The sequence below is a fragment of the Nylanderia fulva genome, unplaced genomic scaffold (genome assembly GCF_048542155.1).
Source record: "Nylanderia fulva isolate GAGA-0341 unplaced genomic scaffold, ASM4854215v1 Scaffold6, whole genome shotgun sequence".
Taxonomy (NCBI): Eukaryota; Metazoa; Arthropoda; class Insecta; order Hymenoptera; family Formicidae; genus Nylanderia; species Nylanderia fulva.
The window spans coordinates 2,204,614-2,230,632 of record NW_028190698.1 but is presented as its reverse complement, the minus strand read 5'-3'; the positions used below and the strand labels follow the sequence as shown (position 1 = coordinate 2,230,632).

The 26,019-nt window shown below is 38.6% G+C and overlaps 1 protein-coding gene across 1 annotated transcript in view; it reads left to right on the top strand.

The window, feature by feature from the left end:
- The window catches only part of wge (BAH domain and coiled-coil containing protein winged eye), a 62,382-nt gene extending 36,587 nt beyond the window's left edge, over positions 1-25,795 (top strand). The window contains exons 7-21 of the mRNA XM_029315520.2: positions 1,864-2,031; positions 3,504-3,752; positions 5,369-5,476; positions 5,563-5,784; positions 6,122-6,285; positions 6,789-7,442; positions 7,793-10,011; positions 10,244-10,538; positions 11,423-11,632; positions 11,774-12,109; positions 12,477-12,890; positions 13,884-14,112; positions 14,406-14,814; positions 15,226-16,342; positions 16,600-25,795. Coding sequence (XP_029171353.2) covers positions 1,864-2,031; positions 3,504-3,752; positions 5,369-5,476; positions 5,563-5,784; positions 6,122-6,285; positions 6,789-7,442; positions 7,793-10,011; positions 10,244-10,538; positions 11,423-11,632; positions 11,774-12,109; positions 12,477-12,890; positions 13,884-14,112; positions 14,406-14,814; positions 15,226-16,342; positions 16,600-16,818 — 7,013 coding nt within the window. The 3' untranslated portion in view covers positions 16,819-25,795. The remainder of the gene's footprint in view (positions 1-1,863; positions 2,032-3,503; positions 3,753-5,368; positions 5,477-5,562; positions 5,785-6,121; positions 6,286-6,788; positions 7,443-7,792; positions 10,012-10,243; positions 10,539-11,422; positions 11,633-11,773; positions 12,110-12,476; positions 12,891-13,883; positions 14,113-14,405; positions 14,815-15,225; positions 16,343-16,599) is intronic.
- Positions 25,796-26,019: the final 224 nt, after the last annotated feature.

Genomic DNA, 26,019 nt, shown 5'->3' with positions numbered 1-26,019 from the left:
ATCGCGGAATCTTGGAGAAGATGAGACGCAATCTCGAATCGAAGTAATAATCGCGCGATATAAGATTGTGTGTGAGAGGTAAAAATATCTTCGGTATATCGAAGATATAATCGCGTTTCTCTCTCGACAATCATACAGATAATCGTCGGTCATTCAATGCTAACGTAGTAGAACAACCTTTCACATACATATGTGTGTTTAATACATGATATAAGATATTTTTCAAATCACGAGAGATATAATTACGTTGTCGTCAATTTACTTCGAACATCTTGTTCGAGATCGAAACGACTAATCCGAATCGATATAATCGCACGACTGGGAAATATTTGAAAAAAATATCTTGCCTAAGATATATCCAATATAAAAATAAGATACGATTACAAAGAATGAAGATAATAATTATGTTTTCCAACGAGCGCGCGAGAGAACTCGTTAATTTGCAACGAAACTCGTGACGCGCAAGCTCTTATCTGTACGAAAATACCATTCGAATCGACATAATCACATTTTTCATCGGCCACGCGGAAAATCGCTCGCTCGTCCGATTCGCGAAGGTGGCGCGACGCTTTTTTCGATAGGCGCACAACGCGTCGAGGGCGAGGGAAGAAATGCGCGATATGGCATGAGAGCACGAGAGCGAGATGATGAGGGAAAAAAAGGAAGAAGGAAAGAGAGAGACGGCGCGAGACGAGATCGCGCAAGAGGACCGGTTGGTTCGCGAGCGAGACGATGAGAGGAAAAGAACGAGAGGGCGAGAAGAGGGCGAGAGAAACAGAAAAGAAAGAGAGAGAGAGAGTGAGTGAGCAAAGGCAGACAGTCTCGTTAAAGTAGGAGGTGCGTGGCACGCATGGCGACGCAAACACAAGGCGTGGTTCGAAAGAGTCTCGACCCTCTTCTCTTCTCCTGGCCGGTCCCGACACATCTCGCATCGGTTTCTCTCTCTTTCGCGTGTGCGTGATGCCCACACGTGTTACGTCATGCGAGCGTAACGCGCGTCTCGTCGAAGGCCGCCAGAGGGAGAGGTGTCGGGGAGGACGACGCACGGTGGCAGAAAGAAAAGGAGGAAGGTGAGACGAGGTGAAGGAAGGGTCGAGAGAGATCCGAGACGGTGATTTAAATGAATGCACTTCCGAGTGCATCGATGAAACGCGACGCGTAAATCCTTTCTCCGAAGTAAAAATGTCGAGGCTCATCGACGAAGGGGAACGAATCGAGACGGCGATTCTGTGAAATGAATGTGTTTCGAAGTATAAATTGCCCTTTTTTCGGTAAAACGCGCGAAGAAGTGTTTGGCGAGACTTTCGTGAAAAGCCCAATCAACCGATGCAAGAAGAGGGATATTTAAACGAATGCGTATTGGATGTATAAAATATACATCCGTGAATCAAGTTTGATTGGAAATATTCTTTTTTTCTTAATCACAAACTTATAGATCGAAATCGCGACAATCCTCTCTTTTCCAATAATCTATATATATATATATAGTTATTCGCAACGTCGATGCTTTTTTCTTCAGCAGCAGTACAATTCCTTAGATTCCTTAAATTCTTCGAAGTATAAAAACTCGGGGAAAAAACGCGACCGCAACCTTCGCAATGCTATATAAAAACGTCGAATAAAAAAATGATGTTGCGCATAATTCACAATAAAACTTCATCTCATTCACCCTATATAATCTAAAAGGGGAGGATTCTTTCCAGAAGCTGTTCAGAATCCTCCTTTCGCTGATAAATAAACTTGAGTGAACGAAACGAGAGCGACGCGTGAAATAATAAGACGAGTCTCCGAACAGTTTGCGGGCGATCTCTGACGTCTTCTCCTATATAGCGTATTCAGGGACGATTTCCTTAATCGTTTCAGGGATAGCGGTCTCGAATGCGGCTGCCGGTGGCATACCGGTCGGCATCGCTGTGGCGAGACAGCGGTTGCAACACCAGGAGACTTCGACGTCTATGCGCAACGTGTCCCTAAGTCATCACACGTCGCATCACGCGACGAGCTACCATCATTTCCAGCCGGACAGTCTGGGTAAGTGTGTCTCCGTCTCAAACTTTCTGTCTTCCTCTCCTCTGGGATTACGAAACTCTCGGGTGCTCCTGAAAACGTGAACGATTTACATTCAAACTCCTTCCGGTATATTATCGTAACGACGAAAACAAACATTCGACGAAGCAATTTGTATGAATATAACGATGCAGCGTTTATGAGAATTCTACTTTTCTTTCACAAAAAGTGGATGATATCTTTGCGGAAATATGAATTCCGTATTCATTATGAAAGCATGTCACATGTCACATCTATGAACTTATTTGTGAGATATGTAATATCTATATTTCAATAACCGCGATCGTCATGCTTTGTGAAAAGTGGATCGTGTATTTAAAGATTTATCGTGTGATTAAATATTGGTATCGAATTATACAAGACGTTTTTGTCACTTTCTCTCTCTCTTGTTCCGTTTATTCTTGCTAATCGCGTAGTGTTCGACAAGTTCGCTATCACGTTAATAACATCTTTCGCATCTTCGATATCTCACGATGCAATTTTAAAAACCTAAATAATAATTAAATGCACAAATTTGAGAAACGCGACATGATTCTTCGGATAACAATTGCGCACGAAAAAAAAAAAAAAAAAAATACCTTGACAACAAGTTTTTCCAGAGACATATGTATATCCCTTTTGAATATTAGCATGCAAATGTATACATATAGTGCTCTCGTAATTGCGATTACACGCAAGCTGTAATCCTGAAGCGAAAATTAAAAGAGGGCTCGCTTGGGTTTGCTGGCGTGCAAAATATCATTTGTCGTGCATGTGAACGGGTTTTAAAATCGATCGCATGATCCTTGTCGAGCTTTTTCGCGCTTAACGTCTTGGATATCGACGTGAACGAAGGAGTAATTTCGTCCATCGCATTATTTTGAGCGTAATTTATTGCGAAAGGATATCGTGCCACCATTATCGGTGCCTAGGGCTCTATCGAGAGACACGTTAGTGTCTCATGCCAAGTCACGTGCAGCAACTGCGTATATCTATACGCAAGTCCATCCAGTTGAAGGTACTTTAGATAAGCCGATCTCGGCAACGACCTGGACCATTAGAATTCTTAATAGGTTTAATAGGTTTCGATAGCCTGGGTCTACTTCGAGTATCTTCATTTTCTGTGAAAAAAATATATATATAAATACATAAAGAAAATAAAATTTATTAAAAAAATGTATCTTTTCAATTGGAAATTAATTTTTCCTTTTTCATTAACGTTATTTTTTTAAATAGACTTCTAGAATAGTTCATAATTAAGAATTCTAAGGGTTGTTTTATGAGGCACAAATAAATCTCCTCAAATATACAATCGCTCACCTTTACATCCCTCGACGAAGAGCTGGGGTTGAAGCTGAGACTCCGGAGTCTCGCGCTAAAACTCTCCCTTCTCGATGAATCCCTGGTGCTCGCGGTGGACGCGGATGAACCCCAGGCTGAATGAGTCCCCGTTGCAGGCTCCAGCACGGCCATGGCGGTAGGCGGCACCACCCTGGTGCACTGCGGAGGGCCTGGAGGGGAGGATCGTGCGGCCCACCTCGCTGCCATTCCCTCCGGGGCGCTCGCGCCCTCGCTGAGCCTGAATTCCAGTCTGAATTCCAGCCTGAATTCCACCCTGGGCAGCATCGGCGGCGCACCGGCGGCCGACACGGCCGCCACCGCGTGGCCGCCCACGCTGTGGCAGTATCCGGCTGCAGCGGCCGCAGGTGAGTAGTTCGAATATCATTATCAAGAATAATGAGCGACGCACGGAAGCATTCAACCTACAAACATACGATCCTTTAATAATGAGCGACACGCGGAAGCATTCAACTGCCCCTCTTTTCTACATACGAATATATGTATATTAATGATTCTTTAAAATGGATGATATATATTTAGATAAACGAAAAGGGGATGAATCTATTGTACGTCATTGTGATACCAAGTTGTATCGACCATCGTATAATGACCAGACTATTTTTTTAATTTTGAAACTTTGGTAAATTATTTATGCGATGATTTATACGCAAAGTGAACATTCAAAGATAATGTATGAGTGAGAAAAGAATATCTGACTTTTCGATCAGTTTCGCAAAATATTGTTCAAATTTATGTATCTTTACAAAATATATCTCTATATAATAAAATATATTACATACTTGAATATTTATACATAAAATTCTATCAACGTTCATTAAATCTTATCTTACACTAATATTTCGATATTAATAATAATAATATTATAACAGTTTACGTTTTGTTTTAATACGTATGCCTAAATACAAGTATTAATATTGAAAATACAATAAAATGTAATACTAAAAAATAATGAAATAAAAAATACATAATATAAATAAATTTAAAAACAAAGGTATAACGAAGAAAAACCCTATAAATAAATCAAAGGATGAAACGAAAAAAAAATAGAAAGTAAAAATATACAAAAATCATAAAAATAGTTGAAAAATAAATGAAATTAAATTTATAAAAAGCACTCGCGCGACTGACAAAGTATATCGTATATACGCACAAAGAGTATATCGCATACATAATTCCTGCATAATTCGTACAACGTCGAAAATTTTTGGCGACGTAAGCGGACCACGTCGTCGGACGGGGACGAAAGTACGAATTAATTAACGTCCCGTGACGTGTATTACGCGCATCCGTCAGCGCGGGGCGATTAACCGGGCCACTAACGAGCGACCCTATACAATTTCGGATCGAATTCACCACCCCTTGTGCCACCCCGACCCACCACCACCACCATCCCCTTTTCCCGGCCCCGCTGACCGAGTGACATTTATCCTAAATAACGCGAACTGAACTACATCGCCGCCCGATCTGCCGTTTGCGCGCGCATATTTTCGCGCCGTGTAAATCATTCACGTGCATATTCGTTTTTAATTTAATTAACGTCGCTCTCGATCGAGCGTTTGAATCGAGACGAAAATGCGCGCGCGCGCGCGCCAAGACATGTACAAGAACCAAATCCTAATTTTACGCGATATTTAAATATAACGATAGCGTAGTAGTAACACATATATTATATATGCAATCTTATTTTATATCCCACCGGATCGCATATATTCGTAGACTACAGAAATATATATTCAGAATTATAACCATCATTCGGACAATACGATCTAATCCTTTGGGTCTTTTAATATCGTTCAAGTTCTCGCGCGCTCAAAGTGCATGTATTTATAAATGTGGATTAAGCGTAATTGAGCCTTCCTACCCTTTTCTCCCTCGCACACACACACACACACACACACATACATATAATGAGACAATCGAAATTAATACAGCGAGTGAGGAATTAATTTGGCTTTTGTAGCGATGCCAACGGAGCCGGTAGGCTTTCCGCAAATGGGCTCCGGGCTACAGGGCGGTTTGCAGCTGGTCCGCGATCCGTCCGGGCACGTGATCCTCATCCATGCCGCGGGTAACGTAACATTCCTCAAAAATGTCGATTCCCTTATCACGGAAAGGATGTGAGACTCAACTATTTTGCATTTCTCCTTCCGATAGAACAAATGCAGCAGGCCGTGGTGTGGCCTAATTATCCCAATCACAACGGTAACGTTGCGCCGCCGCCTCTTCTGCTGCCGCCTCCACCTCCCTCGATACAGCTTTTGAGCGACATCGGCGGCGCGAGGCTGGTGCTGACCGAGAACAAGAGGAAGCAGCAAAGCGCGCTTCCCATCGTCAAGATCGAGGCGGAATGCAGCAACAGTCCCACCACCATAATCAGTGAGCAGGACTTTATGTATTTTTTCCCTAGGGAGAAAGAAAAGATGTATCTTCAAAATGTCGTTTTAGCGGATGTAAACTGTAGAGAGGAAATATTTCATCAATTTTTATCTTTCGCGATGATATAATGAACATTTTTCTTACAAAGTTGAATGCAAATTATATAGATTAACAGTTATAATTAATTATAATAAACATATTACAATTATACGAATTCTTGATGATGTAAAATGCGGAAAAATATCAAATAAAAAATTGATTTTACTCAATAATTTCTGAAGAAGATAAATGGCGATAGTTGATTCGTTCAAGATATTACATTGCATTTTATACGCAGCGTCGTCCACCGAGTCGTCCAAGACGGCACTGCAGACTATGACCTCTGTGACCGGCGCCTTGGTACCGGATGCCGCCCTGGTCACCACGTTGCACTATTATCCACCGGCGCCGGCGTTGGTGCAGATCAGCCAGGCCGAGCCTACCACGCACTGCAGATCGCAGGTAGGTAGAGATCGCATTTCGCCAGAAATTTATAAACATCTAGCAATATCATCTAGAAGCGGGATATGCGCGCGCGAATTATTACGCCGGCCAGCGCAATATCTATGCAGATACCCGATGCAAATCGCGTATCCTCGATGATTAATACAATGTACCGCAACGTTTCCACATTATGCGAATGGCTGGACCGCGCCCAAAGCTTGACGTAATCACCGATGCACACCCCCATCCATCCTTCTCTCTATCTATCTCTATTTTTCCTTTCTCTCTTCCCTTCGATCCCTCAGATGTCTCTTTTCCTCTCTTCCTCTTTTTTAACTTCGCCTATAGGAAAAAATCCAACAGATTACTCTCGATGCTTTTATGAAATAATAATTAATTCATACGCGAAAGAATTTGAGATTCGGGCGACGTAAAAAAAAATGTGTGTGTGGAGATCTTCAAAATTTCCAAAATTATTCCAAAATCTGGTATAACAAATAGAAAATACCTTTTTTATGAAGGCCACGTCGCCGGTTTCGTATCTGACGCCACCCCCGGAAGTGCCGGCGACGATTCGCGCCATCGAGCCGCCGTCGTTCGGTGTCCAGGACGCCTCGAATCAAACGGATGCGCCCGAGGATGCCGAAGATCTGAAACAGGAATCGCTCGTTAAGCAGGAGCAGAATCCAAGTCCCTGCCAGGTCGCATCCCAGTCGAATCTGGGAAATTTCGAGATCGCGGCACCGCCTCCGTCGACGGAGAGAATCTGCAACGTCGTCAGAATCACGACGACCACAACTACGATGAATCCGACCGTCTGCGGCATCGTCGCCAAGGTGGATAAAGCGGAAAACACGATCATCAACATGGCCGATTGCGCCAAGTACTCGGCCAAGGACGGTAGAGCGATCGTCAAGGCGATCGAGCCCGACGCTGCTCGGACTGACGAGGAGATCTGCAGGGATGACAAAACATCCATCTGTAACAGCAGGGCCGGCAGGATCGGCGCTAGAATCATCGAGATCACGGAAGAGAACTGCGACAGCTTCCACGAGAATCTAGAGTTCTTCGCGAGGAGGAGAGACATCAGCGTGGATCAACGCGAACGTCACGATAGTTATCCCAATGATGAAGAGAACGTTGCGCAAGAGTCCAAGGTTCATGAAAAGATAGAGGTAAAACTTTGGTCATTATCCAAAGTTTCTTAATCTTAACAAATATAAATGGCTTTCTCTTGAAAAGAATTTATTAGAGTTTTTCTTTGTTCAATTAATATAAAGTAGAGCAAAGTTTCTCTTCTAAAGTTGTTACTCGACTAATTTTACCCTCAAATATTTCGATTTTATAATGATTTAACGTTTCGAATCAAAATCAGATACGCATCTCATCGCTTTTATCTTATCTTATAGTATATTTTTAGTATATCTTTTTTTTTATAGTATATCTTTAGTACATCTTTAACATTTATCTAGAGATCTAAAGATATCTTTTAGTATATTATTCAGAATTATTGCATACCTTTCAGGTCGAGTCAAAGATTATCGACACTTCGGAAAATGTCGAAATTCGCCGTCAAATGTGCACCAAAACATCGGAGCCGCCAATTTTCAACGGATCCAAGTTAAACACTGTCGATTCCACAGAATCGTCGAGAATCAATTGCGACAGTAGCGACAAAAACGTCACAAAGGACACTTCGAACGGTGAAATACGGCCTCAGATCACTGTAAAGTCCTTCGACATGCCCAATATCGATTGCGATGATCAGGAGATCGCGCCACAGGTGGTCGTCAAACAGGAGGCCGACGAGAGCTGCTACGAGGTGTGCTACGAGCCGTCCCGATGCGAGCCGACGTCCACCAGCGAGAGATCCAGGCTATCTAGCTGCGAGAAATTATCACCGGAGGCGACGAAGAAGCACGCGTTGGAGAAATCCCATCATCCAGGTATCGAGAACGTGGTGGAGAAGCTGAAGAAGAACGCGGCGGCGCTGCAGGAGGCGGCGGCGCTACCCGCCGTGCAAAAGTTCGACGAGTCCACGGAGAGATCCAACGCGGAAAGCGTCAAATCGCGCAGACATTCCGAGACGATCCCGAAGAAGCTGCATTTCTTGAGATCGTGCCAAAATTCCCTGGAGGGTAGCGTCGAGGTCTCCTCCTCTTCGCAATCCACGACGTCGGAGCGGCACGTTCAGGACCAATCAGGACAGTATGCGTCATCGATAAAGGATGACAGGCACAATGATGATGGCGGCAGATCGTGTAATATATCCGGCGAGACTTGCCTGCTCGGTGACAACAACAACGACAGTAGGAGTAACAACAACAACATCAAGGCACTCGAAGACAAGAAACTGTTCGCTAAAAACGAAAAGAACATTTGCGAAGTCACCGCCTATGTCAAACCCAAGACCGTTTGGCGCTGTGAGGTGCAGCCAATCGAAAAGCCTCAGACAGCTTGCAAGCTCGAGGACGCGTTCTCGGAGACGAAATCCAGAATCGAAAGCCAGCAAAAGCCGCCCATTGACCTAAGCGGTCTCGAGTTATTGTCGAACAGCATCGACCAATTGGAACGAGTCGGTCAACCGGAACAACCGCAACCGGATACGGAACCGGCCGAAAAGTCATCTGTTAGAGGCAAGCTGATGAGTCAGCAGAGCGAGAATAATAATAATAACGTCGGCAGTCCTCTTGGTTTACTCTGTGCGTTAGCCGAACAGATTATGGAGGTGGCCGACAAAGCTCCCCGGAAGCTGAATCTGGAAAGTTCGGAGGAGATCTCACAGGCTGGTAGGTTACTGTTGAATCTGGGCAGAGGTCCAGATTATCCCGAGCAAGATGGAAGCAAGAGAAAGTATCCTGAAGGCGACGATTCCCATCATTCCAAACGATCCAAGCTCAATAATCACGAAGAACAGACTAGTAAGAATGCATCGTCACCGAATCATTACGACGAAATTATCGAGAACAGGACGGGAAAACAGCAGGAGGAGCTCACGCTTCGAAGGAGGTCGAAAGAAGTTAGTAAAGACGTCGCCAAAGATAGGACCACGGAAATTATGAGGAAACAGCAGGAAGAGGCACTTCCAAAATCGAAGGGGAGCATCAAGTGTGATACTTCCCTAGCGAAAGGCAAGATAACGGAAGCTGCAGGAAAGCAGCAAGAAAGAATCCCTCTGAAATTAAGAGACATTAAACGCACCCTTGACTTTTCCGAAGAGGAAATTCATAGCGCGAATAAAAAAGTCAGTAATTTGGAAGATCAGTCTCTCGATAGGGATTATTACTCCAATCAACGTGGCACAAAGCATATTAAAGATCTCCAAGTTTCCTCAGACGAAACATTCGGCAATTCGCAAAATAATGGTGTCCATAATGATAAGATTGGCAAAGAAAATGATTTTTCAGAAGGTGAAGTATTCGAGTCGAAGATTCTTCCTGATCAGTCAGCGAGCTGCGACATTGAAAATCGCAAGGTATTCGTCGAAGAGAGAGACAGCCATGATTACAAAAATGCACGGATGAAATTAGAGACGAAGAAGTTCATTACCAAAAAGGGAAGTTGCGAAAATGATGATGATGACTGGCCAAACATGAATGCTACCGAGTTGGATATGAGAGTCCGGATGGCCGACATCCAAAGGCAGTACAGGGAAAAGCAGAAAGAGCTCTCCAAGCTGATCCCCAAGAAGGACGAAAAGAAGAACTTTAGCAGGCCGCGGAAGAAGAGTCATTCTTCCACCAGGTGAGTGCGAATTACTTTTAATATAGCAGCATTCTTTATCTGCATCATCCTGTACAGAAGAGATAATTGTGAAGTACCAATTATCGCTTGCAGTAAATTTAATAAAAATTTTAGACGTACCTGACAATGAACTTCTTCAACTCCAAAAACCGATTAATTAAACTGTCAAGTTAGATGTAATAATTTTGATATTCCGGACGTGACTAATTCAATTATCGATCGATTTCTGCAGTTCCGAGCATGGAATATTATCGCTGCCGCCTGCGTTGGATTCTATGAACTCCCCGTTGCAAAAATCACCATCAAGGTCATCGGAATCGCTGGACGATAGTGCACCTCCACCGTTGGCCTCGGCCGTCCTGGCTATGCCAAAATGCAACGTGAATCTGGTAAAACTCGGCGAGCCCAGAAGCCACATAAAGCTTCTGGATAGCATCCCTAGCATCCCAATATCTGTACCGGTGACATCGCCGATCCCTGGTTCGAGCAAAGCGGCACCAGAGGATGACGAAAAAAGTACAGGAATGGTACGTAGATTAATACAGATTTTTTTTGTAAACAATTTTGGATAATTTTAATTAGATAATTATAATCTCTAGATAATTATCTTCTGTATAATTTTATTTATAAATGTGAGAAGATTGGGATACATAATTTTAACGCTTATACAAGTGTATATGCATCATGACGGATACATAATAATATTGATTGGAAAAATATATAGTATCGAAAATAAAAAGAGATAGAAGTGGAAAAGAGAGAAGAAAGAAAATGACAGATAACAGCTATCGAGGATATTGCATTAATTTACGCTTAAACGTGCTAAATGACAAGTGAAAAAAAGTCTATTGGATCGGAAAACTCATTTGCTGTTTGTAATCGATTTTTCTAAATTTGAATGTCTCTTATAAAACACATAAATGTGCAATTTTTTTTTTAAATAGTAATGTTTTTTTGACAATTTTTTTTAGTGGAATTAAAATTTAATCTGTTTCAAAAGTTTTCAAATACATGCAATGTGTTTGTTTAATGATTTATATAGAAATAAGCAATCCACAACAATAAATAAACAAATATACATGTATGTATTTTATATAATATTGCGGGATATTTAATAAAATCGGTAAATATAAAGTGATATCTCATAACAAGAATAAATATTGGTTCCCCAAATAGAAACTAGCTCGTTGGAAAACCTGCTCCATTAAAACACGATAATTAGCCATAGGAATATCAGTTGCGACTTGACTAGTATACGATATAATTTTGGAACACAATTTTACAAGGAATACAAATCCAAGATTCTTAAATAGAGATCGTCTTCATCGCGAGATAAATATAATTATCGAAGCATATCAACAGCAATCAACTGAGAAAGTCAAGAATAATAATACCAACTATTTATTTATAGGTGAGTTACGATACATCATCACCTGCACCAACTGTCGCGAGCTTGAGCTCCGCTTCCAAGAAGAGAAAAGTAGGACGACCGAGGAAGCTGACGTGCACGTCGGGCAACGCCAGGCACTTGACGGAGACGATTGTCGCCAAGAAACCCAAGAGCAAGAGTTCTCTAGTGGGTTACGTGCTGTCTTCAAAGAGTAGACATCTACAAACCAAAGTAAGAAGACTTATTTTAATAAATTTGCATTAGAGTGTAATTTTTCCCTATATATCCTAACGTTCTCCAAACATACATACACATTATTCATCTTATAAAGCTACTGATTTATTTCATACACGATTATTTTTTCGTCTTCAGCAATGCATAAACAGTAAGACCGGCTATACACCGTTGCCGTTCAAGTCTTCTTCTGGAGTGTCTCTTCCGAAGACGCAATCTAAGACACAAAAAGTCACGAAAACGAAGGCAAAGCCGGCGAAGCAGACTCCGCTGCACAACAAAAACGTGATTAGCTCGATTATCGCCGAGAAAGCGAAGCTGAGCCAAGAAATGAAGCTTGAGAAGCATGGCAGTAAAGTGAAACCGAAGCTAAAAGCGGAGGTAAAGGTGAAAAATTGGGAGGATGACGAAAACGATGCGGTACCATCCGAAAACGTTCCACCCGAAGAACCCGTCATTCAAAAACTCGTCGAGGTACTGAAATCGTCATTATGTTTTGTCCTTGAAACTCACTTTTACACTGAAGATTCACAGCATACATATTCAAAAGACGTTCAAAGATATCCCGAAGATATTTATCGCCTAAAGATATCTTTAGGATATCTTCTGCCTTTTGGATATGCATGCTGTGTGGATACTCTATAAAAGTTAAATTAAAATTTAAAAGAAATATTTTTTACAAAATTATTCCTGATTTGAAAATACCGATTTTTTTTTAAATAGAAGAAATAGACGAATTAAAAGAAATTATCAAGTAACTTATGCAATTCTCAAGTTAATCATATAGTCTAGGATTTTTTAAAATTTAGCAAATGAAAGATAAATTTTGCTCGCATATTAGGAAACGTCGGTGGTGGAGCCGTCGATAGAGCCTCCAGCGGAGCAGCCATCGGAGAAAGAGCCGGAAAAACCGCGCCACGACAAGTCGAAGAAGAAGAAGCGAAAGTCCAGTTCGTCGCAGTCGCCGAGCCACGACCGGAAGGAATCCAAGCGTCGCAGATCCCTGGAGTGCAAGCAGTGCGCCGCCGCCGCCGCAGTCGCGAGAACCAGTGAGACAAGTATCATCAACAAGTGCAAGCTGACGGCCGCGCATCTGACCATCGATCAGCTGCGCGTCCTCATGGCGATCGGCGGCCTCTTCTACGCGGGCAGACTCAGTGCCGTCCAGGCGCCGGATGTTTACGCCATCACGCTGGATGGTGAACGGGGAAACAGGCCGCATATTCACTCCCGAGAAGAGATCCTGAGAGATGCGGTAATCATAGATAATAATGCGATACGCGGAACTTGACACATTCATCCCCAATATGAAAATGGCTCAATTATTGTATAATAATTCCATCACTGAAGGAAGGAATTTCACAATGATTGCATTAAACGTTTTCCCATAATGCGATTTTATCAAAATTTTCTAAATGATTTTGCCTAAAAATTGATTTATTTAATTTAGAGTATGAATTATGCACAATTATTGTGTTATACTTATTATAAATATTGTATAATACTTCATGTTATAACATTTAAAAATTATAAATTCAGAATAATTGTGCATTTTTTGAGCATATTTATTCATTTTATTTCATAAAATATTTTTAGAATAATAAAACTTAATATATTTAATAATTTTTTTCAAATTTAATTTTGCAAATATTTCAGCAAGATAATTTGCCATAATGCTACTTTGTTTTGCTGAAATATTATGCTAGAAATAAATTGTGCAAATATTTTTACATATTTGCTCAAAAGTTTAAATTTTTATTTCTATTGTTTTAAATATAAATATATAATTGCAACATTTAAAATTTTATTCGTCATATAATTTTACAAATATTTTCTTATCGGGGATGTGCAATCATGAATATTTCCATATACGCATTCATAAAACTTGCCTTCAAAATCTAGAAAATATTGGTAAGATTATAATGAACAACTTAATAAAAGATAATATTATGCACTATCCAACTAATGATTACAATTCATACACTCTTTTCTTTAATTTTATTTTCTCTTGAAAACAATATAATTATTGAAAAAAGTCCTATATTTGTTATTTGTTTCTTTACAATAAATTACCTTTCCTTCATTTATCGAACACCCAGTATACAATATATTTATTTATTTTTTAAGCATTATTTGACCTCTGTTTCGAAAATCGTGACAAGACAAACAGGAAAAGGGAAAAAAGAAATATGACTTTTGTTGATAGTTTACTTTCGAAGAATAAGAACGTTTTTCGTTTATTCGGCAGATCGTGGAAGTGTGTCCGACCTCGACGAAAGAGCTACCACCTGGTACAAGATTGTGTGCGTATTGGAGTCAACAGTACAGATGCTTGTATCCGGGAACCTCCGTGGAGCCCATCGTACCTGATCCGGTGCACGATGAGAAATACGTCACCGTGGAATTTGACGACGGAGACAGCGGTAGCATCATCTTGGACGACATCAGATTATTGCAGCCCAATTATCCTCTCGTAGGCAAGTGTCATATAATAATAGCGATAGGCACTTTATGCTTTGAGCATAATAGCATAACGTGTCAAAAATTGTTTACTTTAATATGTATTAAGTGTTTAATTTAATATATATATATATATATATAATATTAACATAATATAATATTAAGTGTGTACTATACATAACTATTAAAATTAATGCTTAAAGACAATTTTAGCATAAAGTACCTATCCCTAATAATACATGTATACTTTTGTTGGCTCGAACCAATGTAAACATTCGAATTGTATTTATTTATCTCTGTCACTTTGCAGAATACGATCCGAATCCTCTTCTTTCATTGGGCAAACGACGGCGACAAATGTCCTCTTCGGAAGATAAACGTTCCTCCAGCAATCAAACCGTTTCAATGAACGCAGCAGCAGACAACGATAATTTCGCGATGTATTCCAACGTAAAGGAATCCGTAATGAATACCAGCAGTGAAACCAACGACCCGGAGGTCGATACGATCGAAAGTACGAGTAGTGCGAGCAGCACGGAGTACTTCAGGAAAAAGCATATGAAGAAAATAAAGAAAATGAAGCGGTTGCTCGAATCGCAAGAGGGGAAGAAGCACAGGAAACACAGGTCCCACAAGGAGCACCGTAAGCATAAACATAGGAAACATCGAAAGCATAAGCACAGACATCACAGCAGCTTTGGTGACACGAGTAGCATGAGGTAGGTTTACGAAATGTTCATCCAGTATACAATATTTATATAAATTGTAGATTTTAATAATCACGCTGCATTCACTCTCTACGAGCAAAAATAAAAAAAAGATCTTGTAAATATAATTCCGTATAGACGGTTTATTAAAGCTTCTAAAAGTTTGATCGTTAAAATTTACGAGAAACTTTGTACACGTAACTTATACTTGGTCCAACTATTGAGAAGATAGAGAAGAATTTTTTAAAAGATTTAAAAATATTTAAGCACTTGAAAAGTATAAAAGTTTATGATGAGATTCAAGTTCATAATTATGATACTTGTTGTAATATTTATTTTTAAATTGTATCTAAAAAGAACGCTTTAACCAACTTTATGGCACTCTTTTATCATCATTTTCTAAATGTTAAAATATCTCTACAGCAACTGGGAAACCAGTCAGGAGCAAAGGAACGAGGATAAAGCGATGAACGCAGACTTCTCGAGTACATCCGGTACAACTTATCCCGCCGTCAAGGAGACAACGAGATTATTCGAGAAGGATGACGAGACTGAAAGCTCGTTAATGACCATTCAGGAAGACGATGAGACTCAAGCAGAATCTGAGGAGCCGTCAGATCCAATCCAAAAGAACGACCTGGTTTATGAAATAGTCTCCAAACCGCCGCCAGAATCGGTCATCCAACAGGCTCGATTAAAATCCGAGGAACCGTCGTCGGAAGAGTGTCCGGACACTGAAGAATCGTCGGAGGATGTCCAGGCAAACAGCCAATCATCAGATACCCAGGAGGATACAGAATCGTCGGAGGATGTCCAGGCAAATAGCCAATCATCAGATCGCCAGGAGGATACAGAACCGTCAGAAGAAACCTCAGAAGAAACCTCAGAAGAACCGTCAGAAGAAACCTCAGAAGAACCGTCAGAAGAACCGTCAGAAGAACCGTCAGAAGAACCATCAGAAGAACCAGCAGAAGAACCATCAGAAGAACTGTCAGAAGAACCATCTCCGAAGAAGATGCGGAAGACAACGATAAAGCGCCCGCAACGCGCCAACGTGTCTAAAGTCCGCTCCAAGATAGGTCGCGCCAAAATGAATCGCGCCTCCAAGACGGATTGCATCCCGACAACTTCCGCGACGACGAGAAACAGAGCCTCGACGACAGTTCCCGCTTTGACGAATGGCTGGAAACGTGCCTCGAAGACTCGCGCCGTCGTTCAAGCGAATCTTGCCGCCCCGTTGAATGCTGTCGAGACGCCCAGTCCGATAGCCCGCATGTTGCCCAACAAACGTCATTGGAAATGGGCAAGCAAGCCTCGCGTATTAGGCGGAAATCAATTTTTCCGATGCATAGAACGCGGCAAAGAGAAGATAAAGATAGGCGATAGCGTGCTATTTTATTCCTATCGAAAGCCACATGAGAAACCTTATATCGGCAAGATCTCGTCGCTGTGGTTGAATCAGAAATCGGAGATGAGAGTCAAATCTAAATGGTTTTATCGTCCCGAAGAGCTGCAAGAACCTTGCACCCTGGATCCTCCGGTAATTGTTTTCATGTGATATCTATATCTAAATAAAATCACTAGGAATAAGAAGATTAAGAAACGTTGTTTTAAAATCCGATCTGCAGTCATATCAAGTCATGATGTAAAGGCTAAAGAAATATCACATAAATTTTACTTTCTTACTTTTTTTTTTACATTAGACATGTATGAAAATAAATTCTCTCGTGTTTGATATGACTGTATTTGTCGAAGGTTTGCAAAATTCAAATAATAAGTGTCAATTTGTTTGCGCAGGGGGGTCTATTCGCATCGAAGCATGAAGATTCGAACGACGTGCAGACGATTTCACACAAGGTGATGGTGTTACCGCTCGAGAAATATAAAAAAATACTGCAGACAGAGAGGAGACGAGGATACGACGACAACGATCCTTATTATTACAACGCTGGTAGCTACTCGCATCCAACGGTGACCTACGCACCTGGAGTCACAGCTATTCCACTCCAAGAATGAGAACCGCTTAAGCTGACGATTAAGTTAAGCAAGATTACTTAATCGCGGTCAGCCAACGACAACTCTCTGCGAAATTTTCTAAAACAAAGAAAAAGAGATAAACTTTGTAAGCTTATGCTGACAAGAGAAAACATAGGCGATAATATTTTTCTTCCCATTACATTTTATTGCGAGAGCGCTGGTCAGATTTAAATTCACAAGGCACAAGCATTACTTTATTCACGAGGATACTTGGACGATTAAATTGTCCGTCAGATGACAAATCCATTCTACTCGAACTAGTGTCCTAACTTTCACCGATTTAACATTAGTTGTATCATACATTTTGTGTTCATTTTTCTCGTAAAATACTCTACTGTAGCTGTGTAAAAAGGTATCTTTAATTGTCGCGATACATAGGAGACGAAAAAATCCCACGATGAAAACTGAATAAGATCATTTCAAGAACATGTATATAATATTGTTGCTGAATGCGCGCGACAAGTTCGATATAAATCTCGACAAACTTTATAGCCTGTAACTCTTTCGACCTAACAACTTCATAACAAGCAATACTTGTGCCTTGTCAAAAAGAAAAAAAAATTTCTCATTGAATGCGGTTCGACTACCGTTCATTCGATTTCTACGAATCATAATTGCGCTTACATTTTGCGAGCGGGCGAGAGAAGGAGGATATGAGCAAAAAGAAAAAAAGAAAAAGTGGATCGATGCAATAATCACACCAAGTGGCATTAAACGTGGAAGTGATCGAGAATAAGAATTTATTTAGTGTACATATTTTTTGTAAATACGACTTTAAGAACGTGTGTTTAATCCTTGCGCGCACACGACTGGTTGACGTAAAACCGAAATGTTAAAGCGAAAAAGCGAATTAGATTTGAGTTTATATACAGCTTATAAATTTTAAGCCGTAAGCTAATGACCTGAGTAAGATATGCTGACGAACGTTAACCCGAAAAAGGAGAAAGCGCATACACGTACATTTTCACGCTCGAATGTTCCAAATTTTTTTTCTTTTATTAACTATTAATAACGTAACGACGCACGCGAATGTACGATAAACGAGATAACATAGATTCGCTGAAACGAAAAACGCAGATGACATTCTTTGAGGACACAGCTTATAGAGAATTAGCGATTTGTTGTAATTAATATGACACGTCATATATTTTAATAATCGTTAATGTTTATTTGACTTACATGTAAATCAAATAAACATTTGCATATTTTGCAGCCGAATATTACATTTGAAATGTCGCAAAGCATAAAGAAATGAATAGCGAAATTAATTCTATCCAAGCTCTCGTAGAAAAATCAATTATGTAAATGACTTAGCTGGTTGCAAATAAAGTTTGAAAAATTGTCCGAGCGATATGAAAGGTCGTTTACGCCGACGAATGCTAAATTAAAGAAACGGGGTTTTCTTGATGAAGCTTAACGAGAGACGTTAAAAAGGAAAACTTACGCAATACCGTAATAAATTGATAACGTAAATGAGAGGCTTCTCTCTTCGAAGAGATAAGTGTGGCATTCGCTGTCTCTTCGATGAGAATTTGTACGATTTGATATCGAGAAATTTCAATTTATAATCTCCAATAATCTAATAGTTTTTTAGCTTCGATTTTTCTCTAAAGTAAAAACGGAGTTTGATCCACTTTATATCGTTTAACTGCTTTTCGTCGACCTGCGAGCTATTTATATGCTGTGACATAATAAAATATATTATTCGTTGCATTTTTATTTGCCATTTGTTATAGTTTCTAGTTTCTATGCGCATCCATGCTTTATCTCGAATCTTTCATGAGCTTTCGTTCCCTTTGACGCTTTTATCTAATGTTCAAGATATAGAAGGAAAAAGTTACAATTATTTCATTTCTCCACAAGATCAAGTCACTGTAGAATTGTATAGTTTTGAGATTATAATTTTTAACATTCACACATTTGTTCGATTGTGGCTTAAATTTCAGACTCGAAGACTAGAAGTCTCCGGAATAATCCTCGAAAATGTACTTATTAAGGGAACTCGTGACACGTGAATTAGCGGTTTTTTGTCTGATGCGATTGTGAGATTATAGCCGAACGATGCGATTTATAGGTCGTACAAAAAGAATAAGAGAAAATTCGTTTGTTTTGAATGTATTTTGTTGTATTTAAATAATTCAAACCGTAAGTTAATTACGTATTTAGTAAATCATTTTCTCGCATAAACTCCAAGTAATGCGTGTCACGAGTTCCTTTTTTGTTTAGATTAATTATTAAGGCATTACCTCCCTCGTACTATTTCGCTTATCTAATTTAGCTTAGTAATATGTTCGTTTTTTTATAATACTTTATATATAATATTATATAAATCATATAATAATGTATATACAATATTATTATTATGTATATATATATATATGTATATATATATAATATTATATGTATATATATCATATTATGTATATATATAATATTATTATTATGTATATATATATATATGTATATATATATATAATATTATATGTATATATATCATATTATGTGTATATATAATATTATATGTATACCTACGAAACAAAAATCGTTGACACGCATACTTTATAAACGTAGTGATGTGACATAAGGTGCTGTATATCGATAGCTATATGTAGATACCGATAGACTTTGGCCGATTTATAAAAATAATTTTTCAAGTCACGTTTCTATTTTCTTTTCTTTCTTGCGACAAATTGTAAAAAAACGGATTAACCAGAGATTATTTTTTTTTATTTGCGTGCAGCATATTGCGTTTGGCAACCAAAATGGCGAGAGATAAATAAGTATCCTAGTGTATTTTTCTAAAAATTATTTTGATATATGAGCTTGATTGGAAATTAAGGGAGACTCTTAATAAACTAGGAGCGTTAAATCATGATTATCGTTTACAGAGCAAGCTTATTCCATAAATTGTTAAATGAATTAGAAGAAGTAAAACATTAAGTGAGGATTTGATTTTTATATATTTATAGTTATCAATAGTTTATTCGAAGTTACGTTTTGTTATATTTAGGTTTTTGCAATCTAACTCTAACTTCAGTAGACAAACTCGATAAACTAGTAAAGAGACTAAAAAAACAGACTACAGAGGGTCAGACATTAAATTCAGATGCAAATTATTTATCTTTAAAGATTTAAGAAATTTATTTAATGTCATTTCTCAAGCTAATCTCGATCTTTTTTTGGATCATTTTATTTAGTCACTATCAATAGAATATTACGTGTCATATAAAAGAGTGATGCAAAATTGAGCATTAATAGGAATATATGTATATGCAAGCTTAAAAGTAATACGTGCGTTTTTACGTCTAAAGAATCCCAGCGACTTTAACAAGAAAAAATTGCAAGTCTCCTACTGAATGCCAACCAGTAAAAAGGGTTTATAGGTGGTGGTTTGGAATAATTCTTAACTGATTAAATGCAGACAGCTCTCGTGAACCGCAAAGAAATTCATAAAGTCGATTAAGATAAATGAAACATGAACAATGAAAAAAAGGAACTCAGCAGAAAGAAATCGTGAGAGAATAACAAAGAAATTGAAAAATTGATTGTCAACTGTCAACCGAATATTCGTTTTAATAGAACAGGTCAATAGTACAGATATTATGTATAAACATCATATGTAGCTAGCTGCCCCGCGCAGACATAGATGAAAAAAAATGACGTAAGCAAGCGCGATGATTTTAGAAAATAATTTTAGAAAAGCTATCAACGAGAAATCGATGTGGTAGTATATATACATATATATATACATACATATATATATATATATATATATATATATATATATATATATTGCAAGCGATATCGCTTTAAAAAGGTTGAGACTGCTTTTTTGTCGGTGAATAACATTTTTCGAGATTATTTCAGAGTACGAGAGATATAGAAAAGTACAATTCTTCTCTAACGATAATAATAGAATCGCTGCAAAGGGTAAGCTTGGATCGTAGTATTTCTCACCTGAGCAATCGAAATTAGAGACTCCCTTGTAGGTGCTAACTTTTAAGGCAAGCGAGAAATTTCTAGGGTAACTTTAAACGACCCTTCAGGCAGTTGATTGTTTTTTTTTTAAGAGCGAAAAAGTGAGAATTTGTATATACAAAGTAACGATACGGTACTACAAATTTTTCCTGTCGCGGTCTTTTGATGATATTTTAAAGAGATAAGAGTTAATTGAGACAATTTACGCGATCGATTGTGCGAAAGGAAGGAAATTTTTCTGAAGACCTCTGAGGAAATTTTATCGAAAAATTTCGCGTATGATTCGAGAAAGTAGGGCGTTTTTTTTCCTTCTGAATAAAGGAGGCAAAACCGCGAAAATTTTTGAAACTTCTTTCTGTAGCGCGTATCATAATCTCGACAAATTGTCGCATATATGACTGTATGCACTATTGTACATACATATACAGAATTTAGTGCGTAGAGAGTCTTTCGAAAATTTAACTGGCATAGCAGTACATGCGAAGTACAAATTGAAAACACAATAAATGCGCGAGCGAATCATCGATCGATGATCGAGAAAAAGAGATAAAAAAAAAGAGGTACTTATATATGCGCGCGTAAAACGGCGCACGTATGTGTGTGTGTGTGTATGCGTGAGTGCGGCTTTGTTTCTTTTTCATGTAAATATACAAATATATAGGGTGCTATCTGACGTGTACATAATAAAATGTAGCACGTATTCTTGCGCCGCGTCGCTTCTCTAAAGATTATTTTTGAACGATCGACACACACAACTGATCCATTGTATAGGTTACACGATTCAATCATGTAGTACGTAAAAGAAAAAGGGAAAAAAATATATACGTGTGTATAATATATAGTATTTTTTCATAAGAATCGCAAAAAGATTTAAAAACACGAGACGGCAACGAGAGAGAGAGGATAAGTAACTCCCTCTTTCGGCCGGGCTCTTTAAATATTCGATTATATATAAAACGAAAAATTTTAAGATCGTTGCTTCGGCGAGCTTCCACGGGCGATTACCGGATGTCTGGACACAGAGTGTTGGACGTAATCAGGCCTTATCGAGAAAAATCTCTCACGATAGGAACACGTTGGTCCTTGTGGAAACACCGAGATCGTCCTTCCCCAAGTAACAAGCATACGTCATTTTGATGTTTAATGACGTCAGTTCGCTACTTCGGGTCTCGCACAGAAATGTTTCTTAGTTTAGACCTTAGCCTCGGCAAAAATGTCGCGGAGTAAATTAAATCTCCGTCTTTTATCTCGCGGAAAAATTTTGCTAAAATGCTCGAATATTTATGTTGCCGCGAATAAACGCTGCTGAAAATTTATACGTCTGGTAACAAATGTTTTGTGTGTGTAAGAGAGGAGAGAGCCAGAGTATAGTCCATGATTTATATCTGCGTGCGGCTGATACTAGAGATACTAGAAATGTCGTCGAGAAAGAACCACCCCTGGATGTAACTGCGGGAGGGTGTCTGATAAAAAATAAATAGAAAGATTTGGAAGCAGCTGCGCAAAGGTCTATTTTCCGCAATAAGAACCGATGAAAGGAGCTCGGTGTTCTTCAAGGGACCAACAGACGACATGTGAATGAATTATGTACGGCACCTTCTCTGCAATGCAAGAAAAAGAGGAGTCGCAATTCTTTAACACGCTTGTAGTGATATATACATGTATTATATATATAGCGCCGATATAATATTATTAATTACAATTAAAAACGACGTTGATCGCGCACAAATATATAGTTAATAATATTATATCAATAATATACAGGGTGTAACTAGATAAGTGCGACAATTTTAGGAGATGATTCTTTGTCGAAAATTAAGGGGGAGGTTTCTTATATCCCTCCCTGAGAAATTACACTTTTCTAAAGAGGGAGATAAACATTTTTTTTTTTTAAATTTCAGACAAATTAAAATAATGATTAATATTTTTTTTATCTTTCCGCATCGTTATAAGGGGATGAAACCAACAATCCCTATTTAATTTTTAGTATATATTTGTATAAGAAACCTTCCTTAATTTTCGACGAAGAATCTCCTCGACAAGAAAATTTGTCGCACTTATTTAGACACACATTTAAACCTGTATATATATTTCGTATAGTAGTACTATAAATACACCCGTTATATAGTATATATATTCTGAATATATATTATATATTTTTATTGTGTGTATAACTACAATAAATTGCTATACGATTATTAATTCAATTCTCTGATCGCGTAATTCATCCAATTAACGATCAACGACGAGTCAACATTGGATACCACGCACTCGAAATTATTGTGAAAATGTGGAAACTCTGTGTCCATCACTGGTCTAGCCCCTTTGATGTGGATTCCCTGCTGCATCCGCGAACGTTACATTAGAGACTTTAGCCGCGTTCGCTCTTCGTAGAGCTCTTCTGTAAATATGTACTTAGAGAGAAAGAGAGAAAACGAGAGATATCGATGTTCTTCGATGTTCTTTCCGCACGACGCGAGTATTAATTCATCGACAGGATCCTCCCCCTATCTCGTTGTATTTTTCAGGCCGAAAGAGGGAGATGGGGGAGAGATCGACGCACTAATGTATCTTCAAATATCGACGTTTCGCGGCCGCATCCCTCTTATCTCGGGTTTTGGGATCGAGCGGTGATGGGAATCCGAAAAAAAAAGAGAGAGAGAAAAAAACCGATCCGAAACGAAATTTCGTTATCGACAAACAGTTACGGTACGCAATCGCGCGTTTACTTTTGGAAACTGCAATTAATTACGTCCACGATTCGCGGGTAAAATTGTTATTTCACAATTCCTCCCCGAATGATTCCCCGATTTCGCTAAATTGGGCGGCGAAACTTCTTGAAATTGCAATAACCGCGTGCATGGTTTACTTAATCAATTTTTCCCCTTCCCTGCTTTTACAATTTTCTACTTTTTTTTTTTACGATAAATAGAATTTTCTCTTAAAGTTTACCTTGAAAATCACGGTAATCGTGGGATAATATATATATAGTATTGGAAGAATTTTTATAAGAGCGCGTCTAATTAATATTTACAATAAAAAATATTAATAAGATACAAAATATGTTCGATTAATTTTACCACGTACATATTTTATTGTGATAGATATTAATATTTTTTATTGTGCGGTAAATATTAATATCAGAGGATGTAAAATATATATAAAATATATGATTATTATACATATAATTATTATATCCTTATAAAATGCTTGCACAATACCATATTATTTTCAGGGTAAAAAAAATTCTAAGGAAAAATTCCGTGTATGTACATATTTATTTTTTTCTACGTTATTTCACCCACGAATTTTCGCGATTTCTCTCAAGGATTCGTCCTTCGCTAAATAAGAACGAAAGGCTGTTTCGCGCTCCACTTTATTTTCACGTGACCCAATTATTGCTCCAAGTTTCTGGCCAAGGTTGCCGGAACAGGGAAGCGCATCTGTTTCGAATGAACGAGAGTCGGGGGTTTATACATTTGGCCACGATTATCACGGGGGTAGAAGTTGTTTGCGCGCGCGCGCGTTTTCATCCCCTCGAGAAGGAGGAGAATCGAGTTACTGAAAATTAAGTCTTTTTCGTACGTGTTTTGCCAATCGATATAGAGAAACGGTAAGTATCCCGAGCCCGCACATCGATTTTATATATCCGCCCGATAAATAATACGCGATTAATTGAATTCCCATCACCGGCTCTAGTGGTCCGGTAGGCAGCAGCACCTTGTACAAACACGAATTTTACGGTAGAACGGAAAGGTGAATGAATTTTAATAACACGCCGCGCGTATAAAATGAACAAAAGGACGTATATAGATGGAATAATCGATTCGGAGAGAGTTGGCTCTGTTTCTCTCGCGCGCGCGCGAAGATAAAAGCGGTTTGTAGATTTTGTAGGAAGAATCGAGATTGATTATATATTTTAGTAAAGCGCGATTTGAGAGATAGTAGACGTAAAAAAAGAAAAAAATTTTTGAGCGAAATTTCCAAGGAGAGAATCACGCACGTGCGAGATACGATCACAGAAAAAACAGTATCCTTGAAAGAATGCAAATATGCCTTGATTCAAGCATATTTTATCCTTATAATAACGCCAAATATAAATAATTTTGGATAAAGGATAATTTATCCTTAAAACAAAGTGCAAAATATTCTTGCTTGAAGCTGAAATTTACTTATAAATATTGCAAGGACAAGTGTGCATCGAATATAAGCGGTACTTTCAAGTATATATAATAATTCTTAGTTCAAATGTGACTAAGTTTGTTTTTACCATATGCGATTTTTCAAACAAGAATATATCTTAAGGATAAAATATACTTTACACAAACTGATTTATTATTAAGGCAAATAAAAGTGTGTGATTATAAAAAGCATTCTATGCTTAAATCAATCAAATAGCGTTCGAGAATAAAAATATACTTGAATCAAGGATTCCTTTTTTTCTGTGATTTGAAACGGGAAAAGGAGAGAAAAAAAGAGAGAGAGGGACAGAAAATTTCTCTCTTCTCATTTGCACTCTCAGAGACGTGTGTGCCTGTGTAAATGTGGCCGTTTTTGATAGTTAAGAATCGAAATAAGAATGTTAGGGCACGAGTTTTTTCTTCTATTTGTGTGCTTCTAGAGAGAAAAAGAGTGAGAAAGAGAGAGAGACCGATGTATCGATTGTCCTTAATATTAACGATCAATCAATTTGGTTCAATGGCCGCTCATTAGTTTCCGCTATTTCCCCGAAACTGACGAAACACGAACGCACACTCTCTTATACACATACACACATATACATAGACAGCTGTAAATACACCTGTACGAATTTAATAATAAGCGTATGAGATTTTAGAAAGATTAAGTGAGATTAATTTGTGGAGTTGGAGAATTTCGTTGGGAGAGCGAGCGAGAGAGAAAGAGGATATACATTCGTCTTTATTTTTGTCATATCGATATTAACTTGGCCGATAATAAAGTGCATATTAGATCACGAGACGAGTGAACGAAGGATCGTATCTGTCGATTATTTTATACCCTCCCCCTATATTTCATCCCCTACAGTCGTTCGTATAGTCTGATTGAAATCCAGTCCTTTATGCACATTTTTATATGCTCGATTAATTTTAATAAGAGCTTTATTGCTAATAAAAAAAAGGGTAACAAATATACTACATTATAAAGTTGAAAGTTTGCTTTTTAATCCTTCATATCGGCGAT